Source organism: Papilio polytes, unplaced genomic scaffold (genome assembly GCF_000836215.1).
Source record: "Papilio polytes unplaced genomic scaffold, Ppol_1.0 DF821067.1, whole genome shotgun sequence".
Classification (NCBI taxonomy): Eukaryota; Metazoa; Arthropoda; class Insecta; order Lepidoptera; family Papilionidae; genus Papilio; species Papilio polytes.
In genome coordinates this window covers 2,685,061-2,704,115 of record NW_013528137.1, presented here as the reverse complement: position 1 = coordinate 2,704,115, position 19,055 = coordinate 2,685,061, and the positions used below count along the sequence as shown (strand labels likewise).

Sequence of the window (19,055 nt, the reverse complement as noted above, 5' to 3'; positions counted from 1 at the left end):
TACCGTAGTTGGGAGCAATAGCTATTGTATACTAACATTATTTTGTATGTATTGAAATAACGTAAAAACTGGGCTGATTAAAAAGCTACATTATCAATGTGTAACATAGGCTATATTTTTATTTGAACGCGGGCGAAGTCGCGAGCAAAATTAGTATAGAATATTAAGGTTTATATATACTTAATAGAAATACAAAATGAAATGTATATCTTTCTATTTGTTGTAGATGTTAACTTCACCCGTAAAAACAAACATTTTCTGCTAATTATGTACTTAATAAAGTAAGGTCGCGTTAATTTTAAATATAAAATCAACGACAAGTTTTAGTGCGGCCTTCGTCCGATCACACGAGCAGAACTAAATAGATTAGCTTTGACATAAACCAACGAGTCGAAATACAGAATAATATGTTAACCTTTATAATTGAATACTGAACACATTTATTTAAAACTAGCTTTCGCCTGCGACTCCGTTTGCGTGGAAAAAACAAATGAAAGCAGCGTATATGTTCTTCCAGACTGTTCTACATCGTTGCCAAATATCATCGGTATTGATACAGCAGTTTAGGCTACAAATTCTAACAAACATCCAACTTTCCAATCTTCTTCAAAATCCAAACTTTCACATTTATGACATTAGTAAGAATAAGATAGTAAGACAGGTTTATATAATTCAATAGTTTAAAATATTTAGACCGCTTGTACACCCACGAATGTCTCAATAAGCAGAGTTTTGTTGCCAGTTTCTCCAAAATTAGAATAAAAACCACAAACACTTGACATTGGTCCAATCCGCTGTGGGAGAGCCATAAACAAGAAATAGAATAGAAGATAGTAAGACAAGCTGTCACCCTCAATATTGTCCGCGCGAAATTAAAAAAGGTGCCTATGTGTTCTTCAAGACAGTTCTGTATATATGCCAAATTTAATATTAAGTATGATAATGAAACAGTATGTGGTCTTATCTTCCTAGTTAACAACTATAGCTATGTGGACTGTGATTACAAATCACTGATCAACTATTTATTCCCTAAGATAAAGTATCAATAACCTTCCGTATAATTAAAGCATAAATAAATAAAGTGGCTCGATTTATAACGGAGGTACTCAGTGATAAATTGTGCATTTCCAAATTATTCAAAAATTCAAATCGAAGCCCTTATCGAGCCTTCCCTTTGTCGAACGTGACAAAGGACTTTAGCTCTGAATTCAGATTAGACGATTCACTGAAGACGAATAAATCACTTTTACCTACACTTTGACAGTTTTAAAGTAAAAAAATTAAACCCGTTAAATCAATGCTAGAATTTTCTCTAATTAGTATAGTATCTGAATAGTGGGTAGAGCAATTTTGAATTAATTTTCTATTCAAACTATGAGTAAATACATTCCATGCAAAAAACATTAATTTTTCCTTTCATTTTATCCAAATAATAGAATGCTTGCAGGCGTCAGTTTTTCTAGACCATTATAATGCGAATCTATTGAAAGAGAGTGAATAGGCATTTACGAGGTTAATTCGATTACCCTTTCAGTTTATATCAGAGCAATGGAGGTCAAACATTTGCCTATAACTTGAGTTTATAGACTTACTAAGCTGCATATTTTATTGTCTAACAGATTATTAATAGCTAGCTCTTGCTCGCGACTTCACCCGTGTGTAATTAATAAATAATAAAACATATAGCCTATGCTACTCACTGATAATGTAGACTTTTAATGGTACAAGAATTGGTTAAATCGGCCAAGTAGTTTTTGAGATATTTCAATATATACAAAGATACAAATCTTTCCTCATCAGTAGAGATTAGTGTTATTGTTTGAATAGACTCTTTTTCTATCCCATGGTATCCTGGAAGTACATACATCCAGTGCCGTTTATACTTAAATTAACAACTATTGAGTTTAACCTCAATAATAGGTAAGGTCATTGCTCCTTGAACCCATCGACGTCCAAATGATTAATCACTACTCCATTAAAAATGTTTTTGGTAGCTAACCTTTTATTACACCTTAGTTGGATATTAGAGTGTTTAAAAAAAAACTTCTCTAAGATCATTGAATAGAATATTTGATTAAAACTGAAAATACAAACATTATTAGGATTTATGTATTCTATTTGATGTAGTATTAAAGTCTGTCATATAAAATTTACAGTCATAAAAAACTAGATTAAATTTTAAGCGTAATTTTTAAGTCACAACCGAAACACATTTCCAGTGGAGATGCATCTCTTCAGAGATGAAATCTTAAATTTTTCACTAAATTAAAAACGTAAAAATTGTTCTTTACATTCGAATCTAGATCATGTCCCGTTGGTATCAAAATGTTACTCATTTTTTATGAAATGAGCGAGTATTTTTAACATTGTTTGATAGAGAAACGTTACTAAGTTGGTATGTAACATGACATGACAGTAATAAAAAAAACATGGTTGAAATGCGTTTCATTTCACCTATCGGTTTACACTGACAGCATTTAAAACGAGCTCCCTCTGATTTCGATTCCGGGATCAAGATGCAATCAGTTGTAGTGTAAAGGTTAAAGCCGAGATTGTCTCTAGGGAGAGCTTCAGTCACTGCAAATGTTTCTGTCGAGCAAACTGAATGCGGTCCTCTTCTCTGGAGATGTAAATTGTGAAATACGTTGCGTTTTCAACAAACCAAAGAGACATTTACGATTTTCTATTACTGAACAGGTATATCCAGATGTTATACATAACATAACATTAACGTCAACTTTAAGTTAACGTTATAAAACACTATCTAGGATTTAATTTAATATACAAATAACTTTACCTGTAAAATATTACGGAATGCGGTTTAATTTAAGAAAATAATATGACTGAATTCGCGTAAAACTCCCGAAGAAATTCTATCAAAACTTTTTAGATAGAGGTTCTTTATTTCATTAGGGAGGGTCTTTTAACAGACAGGCATCAGTTAAGCAAAGATAATGTGACTTGAGTCATGAGCCGCGTCTGAGTAACAAGTGATCGTACATTGATAAGGGTACAACGTACATGAAAATAGTAACATTTAGTAAAAGAAATGTCTAGGATAGAAACATTTTATAGCAATGTGAAGAAATAAACTACCGATATTAAGAAGCTATTTCACATAGACTCTTTTAGTACACTTTCTCGTTGTTTATTATTTTAATTCTTGATGTATAAATGCAGTTAAATCTGTAACAGAAAAAAATCTGCGGCTGCCACCAGATTTTTTAGTTTATATTAGGGTAAAAATGTCTTAAATAGGTGTTGTAACAAAATTCATTACTCTGTGACGAAGGAAAGAGTACCTACCTTTAGTACATTAATTTTCATTTGTACCTACCTTTAGTACATTAATTTTCATTTGTACTAAAACACTTATTACTTTTATGATTGATGTGCCGCCGCCTCCCGCGCCGATCCCTTTGATCATTTATCAAAACGACTTGAATATTCCAATATTCTCAATCCTCGACTGATGGAAAAGAAAACTTCTTATAAATTTAGGTAATTTCGTCACTGGTCTTTATTTTACTTTCCCTTCCCATTTAGAATCAATAATCTGTAATTCGCTGACCTATGACGCCCCTTTCTGTCTAACGCCCTGGGCGAGCTCTAAAATAGGCCTTACATTATGGTACCTGACCTTACGGTCGGCCCTAAATTAAACAGCTCTAAAGTAGCTGCTATGACGATTCTCTTGGTTAACGTTGTCTTGACTTAGTCCAGGAATTATTCGAGAAATACGAATCACTTTAATTTAGCGTCCAGTGCTAGTAGTCCTATTTGTTGCCAAGCCCTGCTCGAGCGGACATCAAAGCATTATAATCCCACTTTGGTCACACAGCACTGTGACATACTCTCAAAGGCAGTACAGTTGTATAGCCTAGGGAAATGTCAGTACATACTTTAATGTATTAAACTACATAGTATTAACATGTTCTATATCTCTATCGAAGTGTTAGTATTAACTTGAAATATAAGAAATAATTGCAATATCGTTATGGTCAGAAAAGTGGTAATTCGAGCTCATCGCCTGTCATCCAGGAACGCTACTGCCCCGCCTTCTGTCTCCATCCAATAGACTAAAGCTGTTAGCAATCCACGAACGAAACGAAAATAAAGAGAAACGATTGCTAATTCATTCACTACCCAATAATGACTGAAAATGGAACTAAAGATTGAATATTTTATTAAATGATACTCGATTTTTTATTTATAGGAAGTGTTGTTTTGAAAATAGTGTTTGAATGATGAGTAGAATTTGACTTAACCCTTTTTTAACAACAAGCGGATTTTTATAGCAAACCTTAGATAGATATAAAACCATATCGAAATTTATAGACTTAAATTCATCGTAGTATTTTAAATAAACTTTTTCCTTCATTCACATCAATTTATAACGGATTCTGTTGGAAGTTCCATCCAATTTCCCGCCACGTATAAATAATGGTTCGCGGGAAGTGACGTCACAGTTTGACTGACGTCCGAACCAATAGCGAACGTTTGAAATATCTTTATTAACATTATCTTCTAAGTAAAGTAATAATTTTAGTTATTTACTTTTTGCCATATGTTTGGATAACTGGTGTTTCTATAAAGTTTTTTATTTGCCTATCAATTTCATATTACAATTGTCTCCTTTACTAAAAGAAATCAAAGAATAAGAATGAAATTAATTAGTTATTCTTCTTTAGAAGCAGTCATTTTATGCTTAAAATATGTTCTTGAAAATGTGTCGTATTGCAAGTTAAAGTTAATAATTCATGACAAGTTATGTTTACATTGCTAATGACGTTTCCATGTTAGCTCTTAGATTAAAACATTTTACTGTTATTTCAAAGCCAAGCGAAGCATTGTCGAGTTTTTACTGCTGTTCAAAGTGAAAGTAGTCATAAACACAGGGGAAAGGAAAATTGTAAACTGAATATTTTATGGTTTTGTATTTTGAAGCTAAGCTCACCTAAGCATAGATTTTAGTTATTTATATGTCGTTAAATAGCTTTTGCCCGCGACTTAAAAACCTTAGTAAGTAACCTATATGCTCTTGCAGACAATGTTCGTCTAATGTGCTGAATTTCATAGGAATTCAGCAAGCTGTATCCGAAAAACACCGTTCCAAATTTTCGCTGTTATAATAAGCATGATAGTAGGATGAAATTTATTTCTTATTACCTAAAGAGTTATTTTAATCAGTTTTCTAATATTGGCCAATATATTCTTATTAGCTAACGTAGATAAAACAAATGCTGCATCCTTCGCAACCTGAACAAAGTGAGGCATAAAATGGCTACGGATCACGGAGTGCCGTTACGGCCTATATCTTTTAATACCCTCACGAGTCTTCACTCACTCTCCCTCGTACTTTTATGCCTCATGTGGAAATAAAAGACCTTGTAGAAAGGGATCAATACTTGGGAAGGAAACCTTAAAACGTTTTTGAAAATTAAAGTAACCGTTTTTGTTGGGCGAGTCAGTTTCTTCCTCCCTTTTGAATCTATCTCTTTATATTAATTAGAATTGAGTTTAGTAATAGCATCGAAATACGTCGGCTTTCGTTGTATCACTTACCTATCGTCTGCGAGGGCTGTCAACTTTTAATAAAGATAGACCGAAACTGTGTTCGGAAATTGTGTGACTTGGCGATTCTCCACTCCTTAGTACAGAACGAAAACAAAAGAAATAATTTGTATTAAACGAAACACTGACTCTAAGGCATCTATATCTATCTAGTCCTATTATAGTCTATGACAATCGGAAATTCGCATTATAACCGAAGTGACAGCCCTAGCTGTGTGCAGTGTAGAGGCGTCAGGTGGTTCAGCCGATGTTATGCACAGATTAGTGCACTAATCGGCTCGCAAACCGGCAGCCGATTCCAAAGCGGTTTCCCTATATAATTGCCTCATAATTGATAATTACTAAAGCCGGATTATTAAGTAAGCGTGGACTAAATAAAACCATAATGTGGAAGATTAGCATTTAATTTTGTGCACATGAAATTGATATTTGTGGTTTTGAAAAAAATTACAAGAGTTAAGTTTTGATTTGATGTGGGCTTGAGTGTTGTTTAGAAATAAATAAAATAATATATGAGATAATTGAATAATACTATTATTGTGATATAATTGCCCTTTAGATAATCTCCGCACCGTAAGAGAATCGTACGTTAGTAAATTCGCTTTGACGTGCACTCGGCCGGCAAATTAAACCCCACATGTAAATAACTTTGAAAACTTATCAAGATATAGATACAAATTACTCGTGTTATTTAAACACGTAAATGTACACAAAACTGTAAACACATTGTGATAGTAGACTCTCTACCCTCCTTAAATACGAAATACAAGTATAACCATAGGAAACAATAGCTGCCGCGTCTTGTTCGTATGAAAAAATCAGTCCTCGTTCCATGGGATGCATTGTAACAGTATGAGAATTTCCTTGTGCAGTACAGTGCCTCGGGCAAATGTCTACTGCATACGAGGACAAAAGACATCGCCTAGCTGCACGTTATGGTAGATCTGTGACGCTCCGTCTACTTTTAAATTATTAAAGAGTTCATATTGAACCCTGTATAGTCAAGGGCGTTTTTTTCCTACCCATGTTTAAATATAATTTAACGCTATGCAAAAATGAATAAAAAACCCGTCATAGCAACATAGGTATATATCAACAAGGATATCTGACTAGGTTGGTATAAGAACAACTACATTATTACAGCTCACTAGCGCCACTCTTTCAATATTAAAAATACCACAAGATGTTTGTTCTACTGTAGCTATCTTGTTATTTTATCTTTTATGTCCGTTACAGCGCTTTTTATCGGTCCACATTTCCTTGCTTGACTATACGTAACTATACTGTACTAAATCTTGTTGCTGTATTCGATCCTATTTGGGGAGGGAATTTAATTCTGTACCTGTAGAAACATGAACTTAATAAATGCCTCAAAATGTTATTAAAGTCAGAAAACAACGCCTTAGTAAGCAAGGCTTATAACCTAATCTTGCAAGATTTAGGAAACGCCCGAACAAAATTAGGGGCAGATGGATCAAAAAATTTAATAAGACCGATGGTTACGCTGCGAAGTTATTTTTTCTTACTATTAGATATTTGATTATTTCTATTAAAAAAGGCTCTTAAACACTTTTACTATGATAAACATTTGTAAGAAAAATTACACGAATCTTAAAATCCGATGTCAGTCTATTGTGACAAAGATTTTTGACAAATCATGTTCATTGAAACACTAGCTGTTCTCATGCGGCTTCATCCCCAGGTAAATATAAAAACTTCATTTTATCGTTTATATTTGTCAATTTATTAATTGCAAATGTCAAAAGGACATGACATGATGACAATCCATGGCAATCTTGCTTCCTTGATGTTGGCAGCAACTTATGGTCTCTTTCCCACATTGGGATTTTTATCCAATTTATTTAACAACTAAGTTTAATAGCGTGATAATATATAGTCTAAAACGTGATGTAAGTGTAGAGCTTTTTATCAAAAAAAAATTATTAAAAAATATACTGTAATTTCTGTCATCTTAGGCAACAAAGAAGTGCGTGTTTACGCTTTATTATACTAGTATAGAAGTATAGATTATTATGCGTAGGATTATATGATATGATCTTAATCTTTAAATCACAAAGTACTTAAAACACACTTGAGGAAGTTTGAGAGTAGCCCCAGTGGTTGAGAAAATAAGGAGTAAAAGGTTAGAGTGGTATGGGCATGTTATGAGAAGGGAAGAATCGCATGTAACAAGAAGGATGTTAGTTATGAATGTGTAGGGGTACATCGGTAGAGGTAGACCTAGAAAGAGATGGATGGATTGCGTGAAAGGTGACATGATCAAGAAGGCAGTGATGACTGAGATGACGGATGATAGAATGCTTTGGAGGACGAAAACTCGGCGCGCCGACCCTACGGGAGTAGGATAAGGCAGGGGAGATGATGATGACCTAAAACACACTAACATATACTGAAAACAGTGTGGTGATATAAATTCATGCTGAAACATAAAACTGAGTTGACATACCTAATATTAATAAGTGGTTACAATGACACTTATTTAAACAGAGTTTAATTGTAATTCTGTGTAATACAGTTCGTGTTTCACATTTTACAACACTCAATAAATATCTATTTTGAAGAGCGTCCTTCTCGGAACATTGTAATATTTTTCATTATGATTGATGTTCACAAAAGATCCAAGACAGAGAAATCCGACGAGACATCAATCATAAAAGTAATAAGTATTTTACTACGAATGAAAATTAATGTACCGACGGAGGTTTGTTCGATCAGAAAATTGGTGTAAGAGTTATTAAATATCTTGTAACTTCGCGCTCTGATACACTGGAAATTTAAATAATAGACAGTACCTGACTCTTTCATATTAATTTTAGTTTATAATACTATTTGATACTTTTATCAGAATTGACTAAGTTTGAGTGAAAGTTTCAACGGTCCTAGTACATTGAGGAAGATGCCTACAGTAACTTTAGCAATATTAAAGAAAATCTAGGAAAGCCTGTTAAATTCGCAGATCTGTCGCATCCCTTTCTGGGCGGTCGCCCAGCCGCAGCTTCCCTAAAGCTGGTGTATCGTCACCGTGTTCCTCATTTTATTATCTCAACCGACCTCCTTCGGCCCTTTGTCATAATCCATCGTCCTTCGCTCTTTCTTCGTCTTTTGGAACGCTTTAGTTCGGAATTCGAACTCTGAGTGGAGTGTGAGTTAAGCAGTGAACAAACTAACAGTGCAGCAAGACCATCTAATACGCGCAGCGCAGAACAACCAGGTAAGCCCCGCAAGTATCCGCTTCGGGGAACTTTTCCGAACCTTACCGTCCTTTAGACCCTTACTCGTTATCCGACCTAATTTCAATACTATCCAAAGACGTGGCTATCCTCAAACACCGTTACGCTACAGCTGGTCTTGTATTTTTCATTGAAACACAGAATGTCACTTACCTAACATAAACCGCAGGCCGATTTTGTTGAATGAATCGTCATTAGATTTTTCCCCGGAATATCATAGTTAGTTAGTTAATAAAAATTGTAGAAAAACAGTTGTTTAAAATTATCATAAGCTATTTGTAAAATTGCCAACGAATCCTTAATTGTATTACGATCCCTAATAATGGCTATCATTAAACCGAAGTTAGTCAAACCACGCCTCCGAAGTAATCCTCACTGATTACAGTCGCTCTGACAAATGTTTAAGCGGTTTTATTATTTTCTATTAACCCATTTAATTAATTTAAAACAAACAATTTTTTTTTTCAAATTTAAAAATAAATAGTACAATTGCGTTACAAGACTTTATCAGTCTGAACGTTGTAGGAAACGATAATAACTTAATCCTATTTCCACTAGCGGTCTGTAAGCTCCGATGATTGTTGGATCGGATGTTGTGCTCCGTAGAACATCTCAGTTAATCCGCCATTTAATTACTCACACCTCATACACACATCTGGAATGGAGAGATAAAGCAATCGATATCATTTGAACCGGCCTTAGCACGTTGTATGTGGGAATGTGAAATAAAGTTTAAAAATACACTTAATAGATGTCGCTAGTCGGTACGGATGAAATTTATAAATCCAGACAATTACAATGTTTTTAAATGTACACTTATTATAAAAAATACCTAATCAAAAGTCTAACTCATGATAAATCTGTACAAAAATATCATATAGCAAATGTGTAAGATATAAATATATAGTTTTTTTATCTAAAATAGTAACTTAGTTGAATATTTATGTATTCCATAAGAGTATTGTAGTCACAACAAAATATTACAGTACTACAGTGCTCTCGAACACTCCCAGGGCTGGATTCTGAAATAAATTGAGCTGTCAAATAAATTTTCTGCATTCAAAATGTAAACTACAAATACATCGGAAAGGTTCAAACGTAAATAATGAGAGTGTATTGCTTCTGCGGTTTCAGTCGTCTTACATAAGGCGAGGAAAATACCTATTACAGAGGAACTAGAAATTGAATTAAACATAGATTTATGTCTTAAAATTATTGACAATGTAACTCAAACAATGCGATTTTTATATAACCCTGCAATATAATCGCTACTTATGGTTGATTTTTTTTTCGACAGATTAAAAATAAAATTAAGAAATTAATATTTGAATTTAAGTGACGTTTATGCTAATATTTATTTAAATTACTACTAAACTAAACAAACTTACTACAAAGAGCCAAGGCGTTGCTAATCCATAATTAAAAATTTAAATATAGCAAACTAGGTCATATAAATTTGAATAAGCACACAAAAAGTTATTAGGTATTAAGTTAAGTTTGGGTAAGCAGTCGCAAACGTTCGCTTTAAAGTTATTGCATAAACACAACTTTAAAGCCACCACTTCAAGCAAACTGAACATTTATGGGGACTACATTTATGAACAGAAGACTCGATTTAATATTTCCTGGATTTGAACTAAGGATTTTAGGATATTTGAAGAGCAAAAAGAATCATTTAACGTTAAATGTACTAATTTACTACCCTTGTTTCTAGTTATGATATTAACAATAAATTACTATCTTTTTTAGCAAATTCAAAATCGTTAAATATTGAAGTCTATGTGGAAGTAATAAAAACTCCTTTCAAAGTTATTTCTTTAATATGTTTCCAAAGTACAAAAGTATTACTCGCCATTTGAATACATTTTGATTTAAATATATTACGGTTATGATATACCTCGCAAGATTTACTCAATAAAATACACTTTGTATTCAAAGTTTCAGACGAACCATGAATAAATTGGACTGTCATATAAATTTTGAAAGTTTGAAATGTACTGTACGGATTTCTGAAACTTGTAACACAACAAGAAACTGTTTGTTTCATAGATTTATTATAACAGAGTTCGGAAGAGGGGAGAATTTTACATTTGACATAATTTGATTGAAAATAATTTAATGGAAAGAATATCAAATAAGAAGTCAACAAAAAAGTCAGCGATAATTACGTCGGTTCTCCTTTCTCTTATAAGAATAGCTTTAAAACAACACAAAAATAAAAGTAACAGTTTTATAAATGCTGGTTTTATCTCAAAACAAAAGAATGTTCAAGCCTTTGACCGGCTTTTTCAGGCGAAGTCAATCATACTCTGCACAAAAATATCTAACTAAAATAAATATAACACCGGTAAAGAGACAAAAAAATAGGATTTTTAACGAAACGGTGCGGGTAGCGGTTTGTGTGTTGACTTTTAAAATTTAGTTCATAGCGCTATATAACCTGAATATTTGCTAACTTTGTGACTACATATGTATAATAGTTATCATTAAAGTATTAAAAACACCAATTAAACTGCACTGACACAAGAATACAGATGTTACAGAGTGGACGATGGATAAAAACTACAACAACATTCATAAACACAAAATATTAACAGAAATTAATATCAAAATCTAAATTAACTAACACATATTCCCATTACAGTGTCAAATTAAACCTAAAATCATAAACAACAAACATTTTCCGATACAGTAATTAATATCACTACATATGTTATTAATGGAATATGTTTGGAAATCATTGGCCAATTGCGTTCCGAATGCGTTTCTAACATGCAATGTGAAACCGCAATTTTCACTAATATTGCTAATTTTATGTATTTGTACAGGCGCCGTATGTTTTGCGGTAGCAATATATTAATTCATTCGACATTTTCCATCCACTTGACTATAATTTGAACTACTTTTTGTTATATTTGAGAGTAGCCCCAGTGGTAGAGAAAGTAAGGAGTAAAAGGTTAGCATGTTATGAAAAGGGATGAATCGCATGTTACAAGAGGAACGTTGCTTATGAGTGTGGAAGAGTACACCGGTACAGGTAGACCTAGAAAGAGATGGATGGATTGCGTGAAAGGTGGCATGATCAAGGGAGTGATGACTGAGATGACGTATGATAGAGTTATGTGGAGGACAAAAACCTGTTTCGCCACTACGGGAGTAGGATAATTTCCATCTGACTACACATGTGAAATCGCTGTATACATTATATAAATCATTAACAAGCACATTTATCCCTTATACGGAGAATCCTTCCTATATGAGGACTAATGCTGCAAAGCTTTTAGCTCCCCACTTGTATCAATCCACCGCAGTGACGCCTCGTTACCTCGAACTAACAACTGCTCACAATTAAGATGAATAGACATATCATTAGAATTTATTAGTGTAAATGCATTCCATTACTTAAGTTGAATTTATCTAAAATCTCATATACCTAGCAAAAAAAACTACTAACGATTTTTCGAACGAATGAGCATACAAAAGAGAACATCTATTAAGCGACTTACTTCCATTTGGAAAAACATGGAAATGTTCTTAATTAATTCGAATGTTCTTTTGAATTCGCGGGGATGTTACTGTTGGCTCGGCTCGGCACGGTTCGCCACGGCTCGGCTGAGGAGCGGCGCAACGAATGGAAATTAATTAGCATACCCAGTTTTAAAACTAACTCAAATGTTAAAAGATACATCTGAAACTTGAAAAGCATAAGGATTTATTCAAACTTTACTTTTTTTAATTCGTTAATTACATTAATAATTTTTGAAAACACATGCATAATTAATCTATCAGATTCTAAACATTTTCTTACTCAAGAAGCCAACTATATTAAACTACTTAAAAATTGGAATATAGAATAAATGTTATCTGAATTAAATATTTGATGAGAGCAACATTCGTTGTGAATCCTCAGCGAATGTTTATTATTTCTTGGCGAGCTTTTACCCACCCTAAATAACTAATTAACCCTGTCGCTCTCAGAGCTAATTATTTTGTCCTCCGCAATATTAACGCTCAAGCATTTTCTCAGAAAGAATATAATGCTTTTATATAAAATGGTTTCTTTTTGATTACAGGATGTAATAGCCTATTTAGTAGATGTAACAATCGATTGAGTCATCTATTAAGAAATTTAGTGTAAACCACTAGCTGAAGCTTTACTCAGTTACTATTTTTTCAGCTTTCTAACGTAGGAAAGTCAAAGTGTAAATAGTGCGACAATCTTTATTAACTTGTTTTTTTATAAAATACTCATAGGTATATAAAACCTAATTTGATAAATAAAAAACAAGCAAGACGACTAAGGTCAAACGCAAAGCTTGAATTTTGTTGGCCACCGACAGGAAGACGGTAGTGGGCTATTGTTAATAGTTTCACTTATATTCAGGGCAGCAGATTTGTTAGTCGATACATAACTAGCATTATTATTTAATATACTTTTTATTATGCAACAGTTTTCGCGGTTTCTTTTCACTTGTACCACGTCGTAATACGCTCGTCACATTCCAAGCTGATGGTAACAAATAACTTGTAGGCGATACGTCAGAAATCTCATCGCAGATCAAATGACCGAAATAATTCATTTCATTCGCCTCACACATCTGTATACGATAAATGTAAATCTTAACTAGTAATAAAATGTTCATTATCTCGTGTGTCTCTCAGGTATATAAATACCTAAGTATGAACATTAGTAAGTAAATATGTATTGCACTCCACTTTACAATATATTCTCGACATATTCTCGAGTGCATTTTGACTGTGAACTAGTCTTTATTCTTATTTCTACTTCTAAAATACGTTAGTCTTCAGTGTACGGTAAACATTCGGGTCGTTATTTCGACATCGCTCGACTTCACCCCGAGTGGTTCCGGGTCACTGCATGCTGTTTATCCAGCATCTCGAATATTCATGGATCAATTTCGAATACAGTTCTAAAATCTTTTATTATAGATTCTTTTCACTAAAGGCAATAAAAATCAAAGAAGACTAAGAAAAATCACAGACATAAAGTTTTAAAGTTAAAATCTCACATTACATTTATTACAACGCCCTCTTTTGGTAGGTTAACAAATTCTCCTTCGTGCAGGCAGCATACATGCTATAGTGCTCTTTAGATTAAGATACACGATTTCATTAAAGTGTTATTCAACATTATAAATCCTTGTTAAACATCGCCCATGGTAGTAGCCAGGGTGCCCAAGGAGAATCAAAAAAAAATTAAAATACGACCATATCAACGGCAGCTAACTTAAAGCGTCTGCTGACGACGCAAGATTTTTTCGGCGCCTACCATTTAGCACTTTGAGGGAGGTAGAGGGGGTGAAATAGGATTATTTCAGACTGTATAATTCGTAGAGCTGTGGCACCCCTATTTGTCCAGCGCCCTGGGCGATTACCATAAACGTGCCAAGCCTAACGCCGACCCTGCATGTTACAACCCCTGTCTAACTAAAGGGAATGTAACAAGCTAAGCAGATAAAAAGGTTATATTTAAATGTATGCGTCGTACTTTATCCATAACTTACCACTTACCTCGTAAAACACATTTTCAGGTATCATTATGCTAATGCAAAAAGCTTGTATTTTACCTTAAGAAAAATGTAGAAAATTTTCTTCCAGCTTTCACTCGTAACAGCGACACAAATTTTATAAAAACCCTTCAATAGCTTAGCTTTAATGCGACTTTTATGTAAAGTAGACTTTAGCTGTGTTTATTAACAACTGAACGATACTATTTTAAAAAGAATACTCGTTGTAATATGAATACAGCTCTGCTTAGGTTTTACTCCTGTTTTGCAACATTTGAGAGGTTAACAGATAAACGCATATAGTCATACATCTACCTAACAACGCCTAAATTATTAAAACGCAAATATAACAATACGAAACTATTGCTGTCAAAATTTTCGCAGTGTTGCTGCTAATTATTTCTTGAACAAAATAAGAAAACATGTAGTATGTTGGGTTGTTTTTTACGGTTTGTAAATAACAAGAGAATAAAAAAGGTTTTGTTTCACTTCTCTCAAAAAAAGGATCCCAATTTGGATAACCTTGACCTTTTATCTTTTTTCGATGTTATTCAGATATCCTCAGACTTCCCAGTAAGACATATTTTGATGACACGCGCTCGACCTTCATGATAATATTTTCAAATTATAACAACATCTACCTCAGTTTGTTTTAGTTGATAAATTGTAGTCTACGATAAACTTACTTCAAATATTTTAAATGATGAAGGCCCGAGGAATGAATTTCGTCAATCTTAAATCTGTTATTTTAAGTTTCGACTACGAATTCTTGACCATCGACCTACAGATAGTCTTCTCTCACAGATATTACTTATCATTTAATACGATTAAAATTAATAAAAACATGCACTACTGCAACAGTCTGATACTGGTTAATACATAATTTCAGTACTATATACAGCTGCTTCTAAAAAATTTGAAGCGGCAGTATGAAAAAAACAGTAACGAGGAAAAAATGTGTTAAACCAAGAGGCAAATGTTATAGGTTAACGATACCAATCATACTTGTTAGGATTTGACATTTGCCCCCACAATGTTTATATTTAAGCCCAAACTAGTAACTGTATAATTTACTTTGAGTTTTACAGCGTAGACAACTACATCAACAAAATGAAAAGAGACTTAAAAAATAAAACAATTGTGATCACCGGAGGCGCTGTAGGCATCGGATACGCCATCGCTGAAAGCTTCTTACAAAGAAATCCAAGAGTCGTCATAATTTTGAACACTAACGAAGAGCGAGGTAGGGAAGCTACAAAAAATCTAGCGGCAAAATATGGTAAAAACAAAGTCATATATTACAAGTGCGACGTTAGAACAGACTTAGAAGTTGTTTTCAATAAAATCATAGAAGAGTTCACCACTGTTGACGTGTTAGTTAACAACGCAGGAATATTAAACGATACTTACTTAAAGAAAACTATTGATATAAATGTGATCGCCTCGATGGAATGGTCCTTCAAGTTTTGGGAACACATGAGGATGGACAAAGCTGGAAAAGGTGGTACAATAATAAACGTTAATTCAATTTACGGATATAGAGCAGACCCATATGTTCCTGTCTATCACGCCTCTAAGTTTGCCATAATGGGATTTACAAAGTCGTTGGGACACGAGTATAACTTTAGTAAATATGGCGTCAGAGTAGTGGCTATTTGCCCGGGATTTACCGAAACAAAATTGGTGGAGAATATGATAACATGGACTCCTGAAATAGTGGAAGAATTTAATAATGATTACTTAAAGAAGCAATTGTGGCAGAAACCAGAGGCAGTTGGCAAGGTGGCAGTCGAAGTGTTTGAGAATGCTGACAGCGGCACGGCCTGGCTTAGCGAAGGAGGACAGCCTGCCACACTAGTGGAATAACTCAAGCGCAAATATACTAGTAATTAAGGGTGCAGGCAACCGATCCCGTGATCGTAAGTTCAAATGCCGCCATTCGACTGTTGTCGTTAACCATGTCCTCTCAAAGCCTAGAGCTTAGTTGGAATTGTTATAAGATACAATAAATATAAGTAAATTACGAAAAATGTACTAATTTTTTATTATTAAATGGGTTACAGGTCAAGATCAAGGACGTATCTTCTTATCGAATTTCCTGTTTTTAAAGTAACATACGCGTTTCATTATTTCCAATACATATTATTACGTTATCTCTTATTCATAGGATTAGCAATTTTGTATTCGAATTTCAAATAATTCTCGAAATATATTAATTGCCTCAACAAAACATGACCTTAACAAGCCAAGGTTATTCGGCGCATATTGTTCCGATCGTCAACAGACAAAATAGCTCACGGCTTGTTAATATCACAGCGTTGCTCCCTCCACGCACTTCATTGCATATCGCGATTGGTACAAGTCATCAAACCATTATTACTTTTATATCAATTGCAATAATATCAACAATACATACACAAAGTGCGTAGTTCTAGCTGAAGTATAACAGTTCGATTAAAGATTAACGACGCAGATTTAATACGACAATAGCAGACGAAAATGAAGTTTGTGCATTAGCAAGAAAAGATATTAAGACCTAATTGATACAGCCGTTTCATATTATTTCGTGTACTTATTAAACTTGCATCCAAGAGTTTTGTCACTGCCTCCTTCAATGTCGTTTAATGGTTAATTAAATATTCTTGTAGATTAATTATCTGCGTGTGAACATTTGTTAAATGATGAATGTTTTCTCTTTTCATTTAAGCGTGCTTCGTTCAAAAACAATTTCATAGAGCAACGTTTAGTGGAGCCGAGGTGACTTGCGCCACACGACATGTTTGCCTCACCATCCACGCCCGTGTGGAGCTTTTGTTAGCAGTCAACAGAATCGTGCTCGTCGACGAAATTAAAACTGCAAATTGCATTGACAGCTGAAACAAGAGCCCTGAATTACATCTCTGCTATTCTGAGATTGCTCTTCCATTCACTGACTTTGAATGGCTCAATGTCTTTTGTGTATGTGCATATTTTGTTTTGACTTGAAGTTCTAAATTTGAAATTCTAAAAGAACATTAGGTGACTGAGATAATGTGTCGCTCAGCTTTAATATTGTTAAGTGGCGAATGTCATTTATTTAAAAGTGTAGTGATAATTCTTAATGGTTTTATTAATCTTACCTGCTATCATTATGACGCTCGTCAACTCATTGCAAGTATTTATAAACTCGTTACGATACGGCTGAATTTAGTTTTGATATAATTACTCACAACGTAACGTACAGTTGCAGAAAATGATAAAAGACGTTTTTAATAAGACAATTGTGGTCACGGGAGGAGCTGTGGGCATCGGATACGCAATCGCTGAGAGTTTCTTACAAAACAATCCAAGAGTTGTCATTATTTTAGACATCAACGAAGAACTTGGAGCTGCAGCTATCAACAATCTTGCAGCTAAGTATGGCGAAAACAAAGTTGTCTTCTTTAAATGTGACGTTATAACAGACCTCGAAAGCATTTCTAATCGGATTGTAGAAGAATACAAAACTGTCGATGTGCTTGTGAACAATGCGGGAATGTTAAACGATTCGGCCTTTAAGGAAACCATAGAAATAAATGTGACTGCTTTAATAGATTGGTCCTTTAAGTTTTGGGAACACATGAGGAAGGATAAATCTGGGAAAGGTGGAACAATAATGAACATTGCTTCAATTTATGGATACATGATAGATCCTTATGTGCCTGTATATCACGCGTCTAAATTTGCTGTGATGGGGTTCACGAAATCATTGGGACATGTTAACAACTTTACTAAATTCGGCGTCAGGGTGGTGGCTATCTGCCCCGGATTTACTGAAACCGTCTTATTAAAAGATATGAAAACTTGGACTCCAAAAGTAAAGGAAGAGTTTAATGCTTACGCAAAAAGTCAGCCGTGGCAGAAACCTGAAGCAGTTGGCAAGGCGGCAGTGGAAGTATTTGAGAACGCGAAGAGCGGCACAGCGTGGCGCATTTTCGATTCACAACCTGTGATTGAAGTTTGACAATTTGACCGAGTGCATGCAATTGTATAGAAAATTTCTTGGCAATCATTTTCATTTCGAACTAAATATAAAAACCGATATTTTAAGAGTTTTTACTTATAGTTAACCAAGATAATAAATGCTGTTTATAACATTAACACAATAGATCGATTGCCCAGTTATGTGTATTGTGAATGGTTCTTACAGGGATTACTAATTTCCTCGTCGTTGTCGCCAATCGATGCTCTAGACTAGATCAGGCAACTGAGTGTGACGGTTATTATTAGTACTTAACCCACCACCACCCATGGCCCCACCGACCCTTGGATCATACGAGCCGAATATCGGGAGGGGCGCGCGGTTTAGCCGGTTTCGGCTCCGCACGCACCTTCTTGACTACCTACAAGTTATTTCGTCCGTTCGTTATTATTAATATAGTCTTTTTGAAGTAATTTTCATATCTATTTTACATTTTTCTATTATCTAGAGGGTGGTCAACTGCCCTCTACTGTCACGGCCTAGCAATTTTAACAATTTTAATACTTGATTAATAAATACTAGATTCTCGAAACTCAAAATACCCATGGGTTTTACTCTCAAACACACAACAACATACTGTCTCGTTCTCTATAATAAAACAAAGAATAAAAAAAAAAACAAAACCGACTTCCAAACAAAATACACGAAAAACAAAACAAAATGCACTAAAAACAAAGTATTCTCAAAAAAAACAGTACACTA

At 34.1% G+C, this 19,055-nt stretch overlaps 2 protein-coding genes across 2 annotated transcripts; both read left to right on the top strand.

The window, feature by feature from the left end:
• Positions 1 to 15,446: 15,446 nt before the first annotated feature.
• LOC106109735 (alcohol dehydrogenase-like) lies at positions 15,447 to 16,387 on the top strand. Its single transcript, XM_013291338.1, has one exon. It carries the CDS (start codon positions 15,464 to 15,466, stop codon positions 16,217 to 16,219), a length of 756 nt encoding a protein of 251 aa, XP_013146792.1. The 5' UTR covers positions 15,447 to 15,463; the 3' UTR covers positions 16,220 to 16,387.
• A 1,144-nt stretch (positions 16,388 to 17,531) lies between these two features.
• On the top strand, positions 17,532 to 18,472 carry LOC106109726 (15-hydroxyprostaglandin dehydrogenase [NAD(+)]-like). Its single transcript, XM_013291328.1, has one exon. It carries the CDS (start codon positions 17,586 to 17,588, stop codon positions 18,333 to 18,335), a length of 750 nt encoding a protein of 249 aa, XP_013146782.1. The 5' UTR covers positions 17,532 to 17,585; the 3' UTR covers positions 18,336 to 18,472.
• Positions 18,473 to 19,055: the final 583 nt, after the last annotated feature.

What these genes read in the sequence shown, in the direction of transcription:
- LOC106109735 (XM_013291338.1), top strand. Translation starts at nt 15,464, where the DNA reads ATGAAAAGAGACTTAAAAAATAAAACAATTGTGATCACCGGAGGCGCT.
- LOC106109726 (XM_013291328.1), top strand. Translation starts at nt 17,586, where the DNA reads ATGATAAAAGACGTTTTTAATAAGACAATTGTGGTCACGGGAGGAGCT.